This window comes from Pyrgilauda ruficollis, unplaced genomic scaffold (genome assembly GCF_017590135.1).
Source record: "Pyrgilauda ruficollis isolate IOZ18807 unplaced genomic scaffold, ASM1759013v1 scaffold16, whole genome shotgun sequence".
Lineage (NCBI taxonomy): Eukaryota > Metazoa > Chordata > Aves > Passeriformes > Passeridae > Pyrgilauda > Pyrgilauda ruficollis.
This window is the reverse complement of record NW_024514764.1, coordinates 14,844,239-14,856,982: the sequence shown is the minus strand read 5'-3', so window position 1 is coordinate 14,856,982 and position 12,744 is coordinate 14,844,239. Positions and strand designations below refer to the sequence as shown.

The 12,744-nt window shown below is 42.6% G+C and overlaps 1 protein-coding gene across 22 annotated transcripts in view; it reads right to left on the bottom strand.

Moving 5' to 3' along the window:
• Positions 1 to 12,744, bottom strand: part of MAPK8IP3 (mitogen-activated protein kinase 8 interacting protein 3) — a 70,469-nt gene that overhangs the window by 42,592 nt on the left and 15,133 nt on the right. For 9 of the 22 annotated variants that reach the window (XM_041462076.1, XM_041462074.1, XM_041462071.1 and 6 more), the window contains exons 2-6: positions 9,482 to 9,602; positions 8,731 to 8,801; positions 7,903 to 7,994; positions 5,758 to 5,781; positions 1,806 to 1,950 (exon numbers count right to left, since the gene is read on the bottom strand). In XM_041462076.1, the coding sequence (XP_041318010.1) occupies positions 1,806 to 1,950; positions 5,758 to 5,781; positions 7,903 to 7,994; positions 8,731 to 8,801; positions 9,482 to 9,602 (453 nt within the window). The remainder of the gene's footprint in view (positions 1 to 1,805; positions 1,951 to 5,757; positions 5,782 to 7,902; positions 7,995 to 8,730; positions 8,802 to 9,481; positions 9,603 to 12,744) is intronic. The other 13 variants (XM_041462081.1, XM_041462087.1, XM_041462083.1 and 10 more) reach the window with 6 other exon arrangements.

Here is a 12,744-nt window from a genome sequence, read left to right as displayed (position 1 = left end):
GCTGGGTTACTTCTTTTGCAAGTTCTCAGTGGGACCACTGAAAGAATTAGACCTTAGCAAGGCTGTGGAAGATGGATCTAACCACAGTGTCCACCCAGCTCTTCTCCAAAAACTAACCCCCACTGCCCAGCCTGATCACTGGAAGGTCTGTTCACACTAAAGTATGCAGCACTGCCTGGGGAGCCTGAGGAATAATTGATTCCAGAGGTGGGCTGGGCTCCATACATTTTGGTTGTGCTAGCACAACACTAGTATGAAGAAACACATTCATGCTCTGTCCTCATTTCCAGCATCCATTATTATGTTATTGTACTGTGGCACTGCTGTTCCCTAATTCCAGGCAGAGCTTTCCAGAAATTACTAGCATCTGAATGGCATTCTGCAGGTTGCTACATTTCCCAAAATTCTGTACCTCTAACATTACAGTAAGGACTGGATTCCAACCCTCCATCCTCAGCAAAGATATTTTGGATTTCCAAATTCCACAATGGCAGAGAGCTGACAAAGTGCTGACATTTGTGCTGCGCTAGGCCTGGCTGCTTTACAGACATAGTGTTAAAAAAATTAACTTGCTACTTTGTTTTCTGAGTAAATTGATAATTTGTCTATCCATCAAGAAGGCCACTGCTGTAGAGTCCCTCATGTGAAAGCCCATTCATGGAATCTGGAGACACGTGGAATGGGTAGAACAAGCTAGCGATTTCTTTTCTATCTCCTCTTTGCCTTTATGGCATCAATGTAGTTTACAGGATCAGTGATTCAAAACTTCTCAAAAGGAGGTCAGTCCTTCCATGTGACACGTAAAACAGCCGATGTTCTATGAATTCCAAGCAAAGTGAAGGTAAATTGAATCAGACACTTTTGAAGTACAGCAGAAACTCAGTGAGATACACTGAGCTGTGCTCAGCACAGAAACCAGTGGCTCTCAGACCTGTCACCAGGAATTTGTGGAAAATCATTTCAAGAGAAGAATTTGGTGGGATCCTGAGCACAAAGACTTTGCAAAGTTCACATGTATAGCTCATGGGAAACACGGGTCACCATGCATAGCCTAATCTGTCAGACCAATCTCTGAGTAGTGGAGAAGAGACTCCTGAATGGCAGAGCAGAGCACAAGATGCACCAGGCAGCCCTATGAGCTGCTCCAGTGCAGCTGCAATGCTGTGAGGATTTTGGAAGACCTGGTGCAGAAGGCAGAGCAGTAATGGTGACAGATGTACTGAAGGCAGACAGTGCAAGTCTAGAGCAGTGACTAGGCATAGGAGGAACGTACGACCTTTAAGCACAGTGCAAGACTTGGGTGTTCAGACAGGATAAGAAGGAGCCCTTTTAAGTGAATATAGGAAGGCCAGGAGATCAGTCAAAAATGACAAACACTTAAGGGCAAGTGCAACCCAATGCCTGGCCACACCTGAGTTGCAGAACTATTGCTCTTATCAAAGAGGAGAGAAGGGACAGGTTCTACCATGTCCTCTCCCAAATAAGCTATTAAGAAGTGGAGGATTTCTCTTCACTCAATCCCTAACTGCCTCCACACACATCCCTCTCAACTTGGGGCCAGCCAAGTAAAGGAGATTACCCTGAGACAAAGCAGCATGAGGAGCTGCATCAAATCTTTCCTGCACCGTATGCCAGATCTGCAGAAGAATATCCTCCCACCTCCAGCACAGCTACTATGGGAGCAAACACAAAGGGAGAGGCTGCAAAGGGTTACGGACACAGATTGTCTCTAGCTTAATGAAAATGTGACATGTTATCAACAGTGAAGGAGTGGGAAACCCTTGCTCTGTGATGGTCTAGAAAACCTTGTAGCTGGAGTTGGACTGCAGCTGGCCGAGGTCACTCAGGTGCCAGTGGTCCAGTGTTGGGACGATCTTGGCCCCTATCTGCCCACGTACCATGCCATCAGCGAGAGGGAAGACATTCAGGGAGTTGGGACGTTCCTTCCTGCTAAAGAGACAAACAGGGAGAGAGAGGAAAGTGTGTTAGCTGTGTACAAGGTTCTGATAGAAAACAAACAGCACACTAGTGTATTTGAAATACTAGTTACTAGAAACTGAAATGCAACTGTTACCCTCACATGGCAGCTGTCTGAACTCTGAACTCCCACACTTCCTTGGTGCTGCTGCTCAGTCCCATGGTGCTACTGCTGGAGTAATACCTTCTCCTGGGGAAACTCTAAGATGGCTGGGGTCAGTGGGCATAACAGGTACAACTGACTGCTCAATCAGCATGAGAAATTTAGAGGAACATGAAAGTGCAGGGAACCACCAGCCAATTTAAGTCAGTCTTTCTGAGAAACAAAGGTACTGGAGGAAAATAAGCCACGGCAAACAACTCTAACAGCAAAAATATAAAAGCTCTGTAGGTACTAGAGATGTCACCACAGGGTGAGGAATAAGGCTTTTAAGTGTCATCTACATGAAACTTATGACATTCCACCCCAAATCTGATGAGCTCCAACAACAGGAACCAGAGGGTTTGGATCACTTCCAATTTTAAGCAAGGAAGAGAGTATTTGTATTCTTTGATCTCCCTTGATACCCATATTACAACAACTCACAATTCAAAAACTAAACAGAGATATAAATAAATGCATCATGCATACTGCTAGGTGTCTCTAAGTGTGTTCTGTTCATCCTCTCCTTTCTGGCAACTGCAGGTGACTCGCTAGCTGCAGGTTTGATTCTGAACATAAAAGCTAGCACAGATTTTGAGACCAAGCTTCAGTGGGAGAAAATCTAGAGCAAGCAGTGGAGGTGGAAAGGCTGTGGCAGCAGCTTACTGAACCAGAAAATGGTTCAGGGTATCTCTAATTGACTCCAGTCCCTGCAGAGCTGAACTAAATTGATTCTCTGTGTGATGTGCACCCATACTTGGACTTAATCCTACTTCACCTACTGCACAGGGCTTCTGCTTAATCTTGGAAGTGCGATGAAACCTGCCCTTCTGTAGCATACTGTTAGTAACAGCAGACCTCCACGTGCCTTTCTGTAATGATCATCAGCACTGGGTGTCACGCCTAGGCTGGGAAACAAGCGCAGCCACCTCACCTGTGACCACAGCAAACAACTGCTACAGGGTCCCTGGGACAAAGCAAACACACTAACACAGGGGGTGGTACACCAGCCAGTTCTTTTAGGAAGGACAGAGATGGAGTGCCCAGCGGAGGAGACAATGTTTGCTAAGAGAAACCACAATGCCCAGCCTTCTCACTCCAAGCATTGCACTGCTCAGCCACCACAGTAGGCTGCACTGCTGCATCAGTGCCTACCTCAAATAGGCAAAAAGGCCTCCTGTGGCCTGTCCTGGATAGGCAAGATGGGGGAGAAAGGTATTTCCAGCATGGCCTGCTTGGGATGCACTTTTCCTAGGAATCTGCACTAAAATCGTCTCCTGAAGATACCAGACTCGTACATGGAAGTTTCACACACAAACCCTCTTAGAAAGGAGGCATGTAACTGGATTTTGGAGGAACACAAATCACTGATAAAACATCATTAACCTTATCACAGGTAACAAGCAATAGAACAAGAGGAAATGTCCTCAAGTTGCACCAGGGTGGGTTCAGGTTGGATATTGTAGAAAATTTCTTCACTCAAAGAGTGGTTAGGCATGGAAACATGTTACCCAGGGCAGTAGTGGAGTCACAATCCCCAGAAGCATTCAAAAGGTGTGTGGATGTGGCACTTCACGATATGATTTAGTGGGCGTGAGGGCATCCAGTCGAAGGTCAGACTTGATAACCTTCGAGATCTTTTCCAACCATAATGATTCTATCATTCTCCACAGATTCAAACCCAGACTTCTATGTGATAGGAATTGTCAGTTTCCTTGTAGCTTTTCCTTTCCACTACCAAAGGCATCTTGATATTTGTAACTTAAATAATCGCTGAAGGTTTAGTGAAAAGTTTCTAACAGCTGGGTTTCAAGTTTCTACAAAAGCTTCTAAATAATATACTAGGCAAATGTTTTCCCTCCTAGGAAATCTTCACCCTGGCACAGATACAAGCACCACAAAAAGTAGAGTTAATTATGTGTAAGAGATCATAAAGGGATTCAAAACTAGAAATCAGAGTCACTTTACGCTACAATATCAGAAAATTCTTAGTAATACAGTTTAAGAAATAACCCAAGGGTCCCTAAGAGTCTACTTCAAAAAAAATCTCTCCTTTTAATGGAGAAAATAAAATTGGGCCATTGAGCGATTTTTTGAGATGTTTAACCATTAGTTTTATATCTTTCATTTTCTTCAGGACCGAATTGTAGTTTTAAGAGAGTCTTGCTTTCACAGATCTATGGAGCAGGAGAAAGCTTCCTATAGCTGCAGAACAGTCCTTGTTAAACCAGTGGTGCAGCCAGAATATCCTAGTGACTATGCTGGAATGACTTGACGTAACTCCCTGACAGCACTGAGACATAAAAGCTGCCCCCAAAGTAGGCTGAGAGACATCAAATTATACTTTTCCTTTTTTGTTGATATGCAAACACATACATACTTAACACACAAGGAAAGACAGGAGCCACAAAATGGAGAGGAAATGTGTGAATTTCACAGTCCCTGATAAAGAGGTACAGGGTCTCTGTAGCATCAGAAGCTGTAGAATCTTCAGGAAAGAATTTTAGCACAGACTGTTAGGAAATTTCCTTGATGAGTTTCTTTGGAAACACCTTCAAGCCTCTTCAAAACTTCCCAGGAAAGGGGAAGGAAGAGCTAACTCTAGTTTTGCACTCCTGAAATTGGCTACCAAATTTAAATGTAAATAAATTTTAAGTATCCTCATTTAGACTCATTCCGGTCTAAACTTTGAGTGCTGCAGTTGTTCTCATATACCCAAATCTTTCCAGGATCAGCCAGGGTGAGTCTTAACACTTGATAGTTCCACCTTGAGTTACAAGGTGAACAGCACACTCTCCAATAAAGGTTTGCAGTAGCTGAAACCTGGGATTAGGATGTTCTACAAGCAACATCCTGAAGTTTACAAAACTAACAAAACTACAGTTTGTTTGCCAGCATTTAAAGAGGAGAACTTGTCTCTTTGAAGGCTCTGTGCACAGCACTCCCTGACCAACCATCAGCCAAAAGTGCCTTTGGAAACCTACTGACACTGACACTTCTACTTCCAGCCAAAAATCAGGCATGGCTTGCTCTCTAGTGTAAAATAAGAGAGAAGAAACTTCTTGGAACCTGAGGGAATTGCATGAAGGTTTGTCAGGGGAGTTTTAGGCTGAATTTCAGGAAAGGTTCTTCCCCCAGATGGTGGTGGGCACTGAACAGGGTCCCCAGGGAATGGTAATGACCCCAAGGCTGCCAGAGCTCCAGGAGCGTTTGGACAACGCTCTGAGGCACAGGATGGGATTGCTGGGGTGTCTGTGGAGGGACAGGAGCCGGATTTGATGATCCTTTTGGGCCCCTCCCAACTAAGGACATTCTACGATTCCATGGATCTATGATTCTGTGACTTTTTAAAATATTAGGGGACGTGAAGTGTAAACATCCCATCCTAGACATCTGATCCTGTCTTGGGAACAAACTTGTGTGTCTTCTGCATTTGCATGCACAAGCTTCTCCCTGCTGTGTTAACCCAGCTCCATGGCTCCCTCTGTGCCCCTGAACCAGCAAGTCCAGCACACGTGTCAGTAGACACAGAGAGCAAATATGCCAGTACAATACATTCCCAGCATCACACTGTCACCACTCCACAGCAACCTCCAACACTTGGATTAATGAAGTTCAGATGCAGCAATAGGATTTACCTTTTCCTCCAGGACTGGCGATGACTGCAGTGACAAACATAACAGCCAAACAGCAGCAATTCCACAAAAAGCGAGACAAAAAGAACAACCATTAGAGAGCAAATGTCATGCAAACATGCAACCTAACACAAACACAAGGTACACGTGCACTGCAACCCCCATGCCTTGTGGAAGTGGGTACTGTGGATGTGACAGCCTGGCCAGAGAATGAGAAAACTAAGTATGTTTTCCCAGATCAGTCTGAGAGACTTTAAGGAGTTGAAGATAAACAATGATAGCTTATTTTCATAAACAACCTGCAGGTGGTGTTTTCCTACTCTCTGTTTTCTTGTTTTTCTCAAAGACTTTATATGCAAGGTGTCTTGTTAATTAGTCAATCAAGTGAAATGCATTGATTAATTGACCAACCAGGTCTATCTATATCGGAGCAATGTATAAAAGAGGATCTGAAGTAAAGACGCATGCTTTATGCAAACCAGCCTTCTGGAGAGTTTGTGTCATTTCTTACTCAATAGCGACAGGTACAAACTCATTACACCTCTTGGATGGCCACTGATACACATCACCCCCACAAAAGTTGCAGCACAAACTTCTCCCTAGTCCCATTTATTTTAAATCAATGCACCCACATCTGTTTCACAGGCCATGAGAAATTATGCCCGTCCCCCCACCCAGTGCACTAAGATCCACAAACACGGGTGCTCCTCCCAGCTGTTTAATTACATCAAAACACACCTGGCCAAGGTGCTGTGCACAAGCACAACAAACAGAGCTACACTCGCACACACGCAAACACACACACACACACACGCGAAGCTGGAAATTAAGGAAAAACTCCCATTTCCCACTGGTAGTTCCAACAGACTTGGATCACAGTCCCATCATGGGCTCTTCACAGACACACAGTGTTTCTCTCCAAAGACACTAGCAATATGCCACACTTCAAAGATAAAAGACTAACTTGTCTGACATGAAAAGGTAATTCTTGATGAAAATTTTGCCAGTCTTGCAGATAAAACCAGCAACACTTTTCACTGGGCAACTCTATCATGGAATGTTAACATAAAGCCATAATTAATATCAGCTTATTTAAGAGCCAGGGAAGTAAAAGCTTTTAAGCTTCTATGAAAGGAAGAAATTAAAAACGATTTCTACTACCCAGTCCAACTCAGGAGTTGAACTTCAATGATGCTTGTGGCTCCCTTTCAACTCAGGATATTCTATGATTCTATGACTCAAAGTTGGCAAGTGCACACAGGACTCACCCTTTAAAAGAGATGTTCTAAGTTTGCTTTTGCCTACGGTACTTTTAAGATTTTACTGTAAGCACTTCCACAGAAATATTCTTACTTCCAGAAGTGTAAGCTGGGAGAGAAACAAGCCTAACACACTTATCCCATTCCATCTCTAACACTAGGATCAGATCATGTTCTGGGAGCCCACTCTGGATTTGCAGATTGTGAGGGATAGAAAATACGGAAGAAAAATAGTCTGGTAAGGGAAATTTTATGAACAGATGAGCACTTACAAGCTACTGGTTCTTTTTAGACCATGTCCTCTCAAGCTCTCCATACCCCTTATCTGCCTAGGAAAGCTGACATCTAGCTTTTTTTTTTTGTTTTTCTCAATTGATTCCTATATTTTAGACAATTTATTTCTAGTCAGAACCCAAACACTGCAGGAAGGGAGAAAAAGCCCTTTCTAAACATAAGTAGGATTTTTGGTGATTGACAGAAAGCTTCCTCTGAAAGAACAACAGGTGAAAAAATCCTGTAATGGCTAATGCATTTAATTGCCACGGTTTTGCTGCCTATCCCACATACAAAGACATGTAAACACACAAACATTTTATTTGACACCTTCATCTATTCTACAGATAAACTTTTACACACTACCTAAGAATATGAACGTGTTTTCCAGAGGCCCCATCAACAGCCTCAAGATAAAGTCTCACCTTTGTAAAACAACATAGAAAGCTCCTCATCATCAAGTACCCACAACTCACCCAGAACCCATTAAAACAGAGCTTCAGCTACAATCCGTGTCCCCAGGGAAAGGTCCTGCTCTGTTTTCTCTCTCAAACACGCACACTCAGTGTGTAAGTTCCCAGGTGAAACGTGTCACATGGAGAGGTCATGGCCCTACCTTCTCCCAGGTACACTGCCCTCAGTTTGGTTATTTCCCCCAACTTGCTGCATCTTAGATCGCTCAATGTGTTCCACATAGGTCTGGATCATCTGTGAGGAGAGAAAAATCCATGAGGCAAACAGATGAGAAGGAAAGGCTCATTTTCTGCTTTTGTTTAATTTTCTGTGGTATCCATTTCCAATCCCCTGGAGTTTTTTGCAGACTTCCTTGTGTTTATTGTTGCTTTCTAAGCTGATTATGTAAGTGAATGATCTAATCTGCTAGAAAATTTGTCAGCAAGTAGTGTCCAAAATCACTTCAGCTGAATCTCACAATGAAAGACCCTTGAAAAAACAACGTAAGCCTGGAGGCTCATTGGTAATGGGAGATGAGGTAGCGAGGCACTGTGCACAGCATCACAGAACAGCTGAGATTGGAAGGAATGTCCTACGGTCCATTAGTCCCTCCCCTGCTGAAATAGGGCCACACAGAGCAGCCAGCCACAGGACCGCATCCAGGTGGCTTATGAATATCTCCAAGGAAGGAGACTCCAACACGCCTCTGAACAACCTATGCCAGGGCTAACTGCCCTTGCAGGAAAGCAGTTTTTACTACTTTGTTCAGAGTGAGCTTTCTGTGTCTTAGTTTGTGCGACCTGTCTCCACTGGGTACCAGTGAACACAGCCTGTCTCCATCCTCTTCACACCCTCCAGTCCGGTATTTCTGAAGTTCCCAAAGTTCAGCAGCTCTAGTCATCACTATGATTGTAAAGATGAGTTCTTTGACATGATATAGTCATGTAGATATAGACAAAGAGTTAATTTATTTAGAAAGATTATATCCTACCTCTGTGTGACGCTGATGCAGAGCATTATACTCCTTCTTCATTTCCGATTCACGTTCTTCCAGTCGAGAAACTGCCAAGAGAAGATCCCAACTATCAGCTAACATACGCCTGGCTCTCAAAATAAACTATTTGAGAAACAAAGCCTATTTTTTTAGAAATTAATTTACACCTACTGAATAAAACAGAACGGTGGGATTTGGTCTTTGTTACACTCTCAGTTCATAGGTAACTGCATGTTACCAATACCAGCGATTATGCACCACAAATGCAACAAAACTGCAGAATTTTTTCAGCAGTAGCCTGGTGCCATGTAAGCATCTTATTCTGGCAACAATTTATTGTCCTCTGGGACTGGCTCTTCTGGCTAGTTGAGAAGCGGGAGTACTGGACGAAACACGAACAAATTCTGAGGGGAACTTCAATGGCTGCATATATTAAGGAAGTATTTGTAAAAACAAATACACAAACTACGTAACTAACCAATTAAGTCATGTGATGACTTTTATAAGAATGGAAGATTCTACAAGGAGAAACTGGAAACCAGGTTTCAAAGGCCCAAATCTTACACCTTGCATCTGCAGAGATTGACCACAAAAGAGAAGAAATGTAGCCTCTACTGAATTACTGTGGGTACATCCCACCCTTGGGAAAGCTCTGAACTTTACGTCAAAGTAAGTGACAACCAGATATTTTGGGCTTTTCACAAATTACATTAAACCAAAAATGTGTCTGGTGCACAGCTTTACTTACTCTGGTCTGCATAGTTTTTGGTCTTCAGCTCCAGCTGTCGAGTCTGAAATTCAAGGTGTTCCACTTGGATTTGTAGTTCTTTCTTCTCCTGTTCCAGTGCATCTTCAAACTCTATGAACTTCTGCATAGGGAACAAGTGGAGAAGGAGGCACAGATGAGGATTACATGCAAATGGGTTTGCCCTACCATGACCCTTCCTCTCCTCACAAAAATAGAAATTTGAGGGAATATAAAGTGAGGGAATATAAATTACAAAATAAGAAATAAGAATTTTTAAGTACTGTAGGTAGCATAACAGCACTTTATCAACGTGAAGAATCTTTTATATTAGAAACTTATTGTTATCTTTAATGCATAATAAACTATGGTCCAACATGAGTTCTGTAAACCAGCACAACTTTATCATCTTCAGCAATGTGCCAGGCTTCTTCTTTGTGCCAGGCTGAATTTTGATTTCTGTTAATTTGATGTCACAGAAGAAAAGTTTTATTTACAATCGCGTATTTAAAAATACCTATGTCAAAAATCTTCAGACGAACTCTTCTAATGATGCAAATGTAGAGAGCTCCACCCAAAATTCCAGTGGGGGGACAAGTCTTGCAGAAATGTGCAAGTCTTTTGGAAAACTAAGCTCCAACTCTGGTGCTGCTCACCCCTTTTATCGACCATACAGAGACAGCTGCATGCAGCAGGGTGACTCCTGCATTGGACACTGGCCCAAAAGAAAGGTTTTAGAGATACGCTCATTTCACGATGAAAACACAACAGGAAAATACCTGATTTCAGAGTGTTCTTTCTGTAAACTGTCACTTCTCGCTTGCGAGCTTTAGTCACTGCCTGCTGTGGACACCAGTACACGAGCAGAGTAAAACATGTGGAACATTCTGTTCAATCCATTGTGGGATATTACACAACTCATGGTAGAAACTGGAGCCACAGGGGCTCCATATAATGAAATATCATTAAATCATATAATAAACCATCATATCATATAATAAAGTATAATATATCATATCATATAATAAAGTATCATTAAATATTTAAACTAAGCGGGATCCCTGGGAAGTGAATGCAACTCCACATCTCTGCAGGACCAGCCTGATTCTTGTGTAATACATGGTTATCAGAGGTTTTCTGCAGAATACACCAATGCAATAATGACCCATAGCCCACACATCTAGATTTAGAAACAGCTGCTTCTAGTACCATCCCAGACACAAATTGGTGGGAAAGTCTCTAAGGCTCAGAGAATACGCGCCTCTCTCCAGCAAAGCAAATCTGAATGTTACCACCAGGCTCACAAGGCCACAGTACTGCAAAGCTATCCCACCAGCTGCAGTACATATCCCGGCCTGCCTTATAAACCCAAAATTTCAAGTCTCGTTACACTGCTCCTGAATAGTTCCACCCAACAAAGCCAAAAGTACAGCATTATTTGCACCAACCAGTCCAGTAACTAGAACACCTAGCTGAGCTGCATGAGCACAGGTAGGTTTGGGAGCAGCCCTGGATCTGGAGCTGCTGAGGATGACAGTGAGAAGGAAATTAAGATAAGCAGGCTTTAATCCACCCTTAGAAACGTTTATGGGCCAAGAGGAGCCCAAAGGAAGTAAGAGGAGTCTGTGAAGAGCTCACTAGACTCTGCTCCTGACCCTGCCTCTCTCTCTCTCTCCATCTGTTTGCCAAATTCTCCTTAGGTCCAGGCCCATTAGATTCACCAGGACATGCATGCTGGCTGGAGAAACCTCCTCTGTCTAAAAGCATGGATAATGGGGAAGAAAATCCCCTCTCCTTCTGTCCTCTGCATGGGGGAAGTGCTCTCTCCACAACGTCACTGCTCAGGGGAATGAGAGTTTCAATTTAACAAAGTAAAGCTTTGTTTTAACTTCAAAAAAGACAGATACTGGTAAGAATCTTTTTTGGGCAAAGACAGTCAGGGAAACTAATACATTTAAATGCTCAGTAAGATTATTTTGTTAAATTCTGCACATGAACCAATCTGCACTGCTGCACTCCCAGGGCAAACCCTCTGCCCATTCCCTACTGCTTTTACTGGAATTATTAGCAGGGACACTGGAACCATCATTATAAATTGGATCCTCTCTGCAGATGACTGAAAGTCAGGGTATTTATGATTCTTGCAAACTTTTAAAACTCCTCAGCTAATTCTTGGGAGCAGTGACTCAAGTTTGCATTCCTACATATCTGCATTTATAACAATTAAACACACATTAGCCGTTTCTTGCTTCCCTACACTCAGTGTTCTGCAGTGCCTTTAACCTCTAACTGAGCTTTTAACTTTATTCCTCTTCTTGTCCAAATTTACTGAATAAGGGCTTAGGGTTTTTTCCCCACTTATGGCTGTTTTACAGAGAATTTTCTAGAAACAGCAGCAATGCCAACACCTTTCTTCCATTATAAAGAAGTCATCTCAGAGGCTAAACATTTACTTATTAATTATATTTTAAGATTGTTCAAGAGTTTAGATTTTTAAGTGTGATTCTTCCTGAGATGTCAATTAAACACTGAAATCCCTTAGTCACTCACCCAGCAACCTGTTTTATAGATTCTGAGAACTTTACAAAACAACCTGCTTTGTAAATTTGTGCACTTATTTTTGAATGCTTTTTCAGAACAATATAATTTCAGAATGATTAAAAACAGAAAAGAAGTCCTAACAGACACTGACAATGAGCAACAGAGCTGAGAAGCAGCAGTTCCACTTACTCCATCTAGAGGCTGATGGAAATTATTCCAAGAGAGTGTTCTCCTGGTATAATCTCTGTCTCATAGGATTTTGCTGGAAGCACTCTGTGCTAGAGCTTTATTGATGAACCCTTTTAATTACACCCAAGGGCTAAATCCCCATCAAAGAAATGGCTCAGCTTTCATGACTTTCCTGCTCCCATTTCTCCACCCAGGAACATGCAACACCCTCCCCTCCCCACTCTTAACTTTAACTCTTCTACAAATACGGCTCAGTCTTTTTCCTCATACCTGTCTACTTTGCAACCCAAAAGTAATCAAAGAAACATAAAACTAGAAATCGATTAAGCACCTGGAAAAGAAACATGGAGACAACGATATTAAAAATTAATATTGCCCTAAATTAACATTGCCCTAAGTTTTTGTAGGGCAGAACAGCATTTTGGATAAAAGCACTGCAGGATGGCCCATCCTGTTACTGAGGAGATCAAATGATGGCATTTGTGTGCAGGGGCCCAAGAGCTTGACCCAGCTCCTGGCTGTGCAGTGTGTATGCC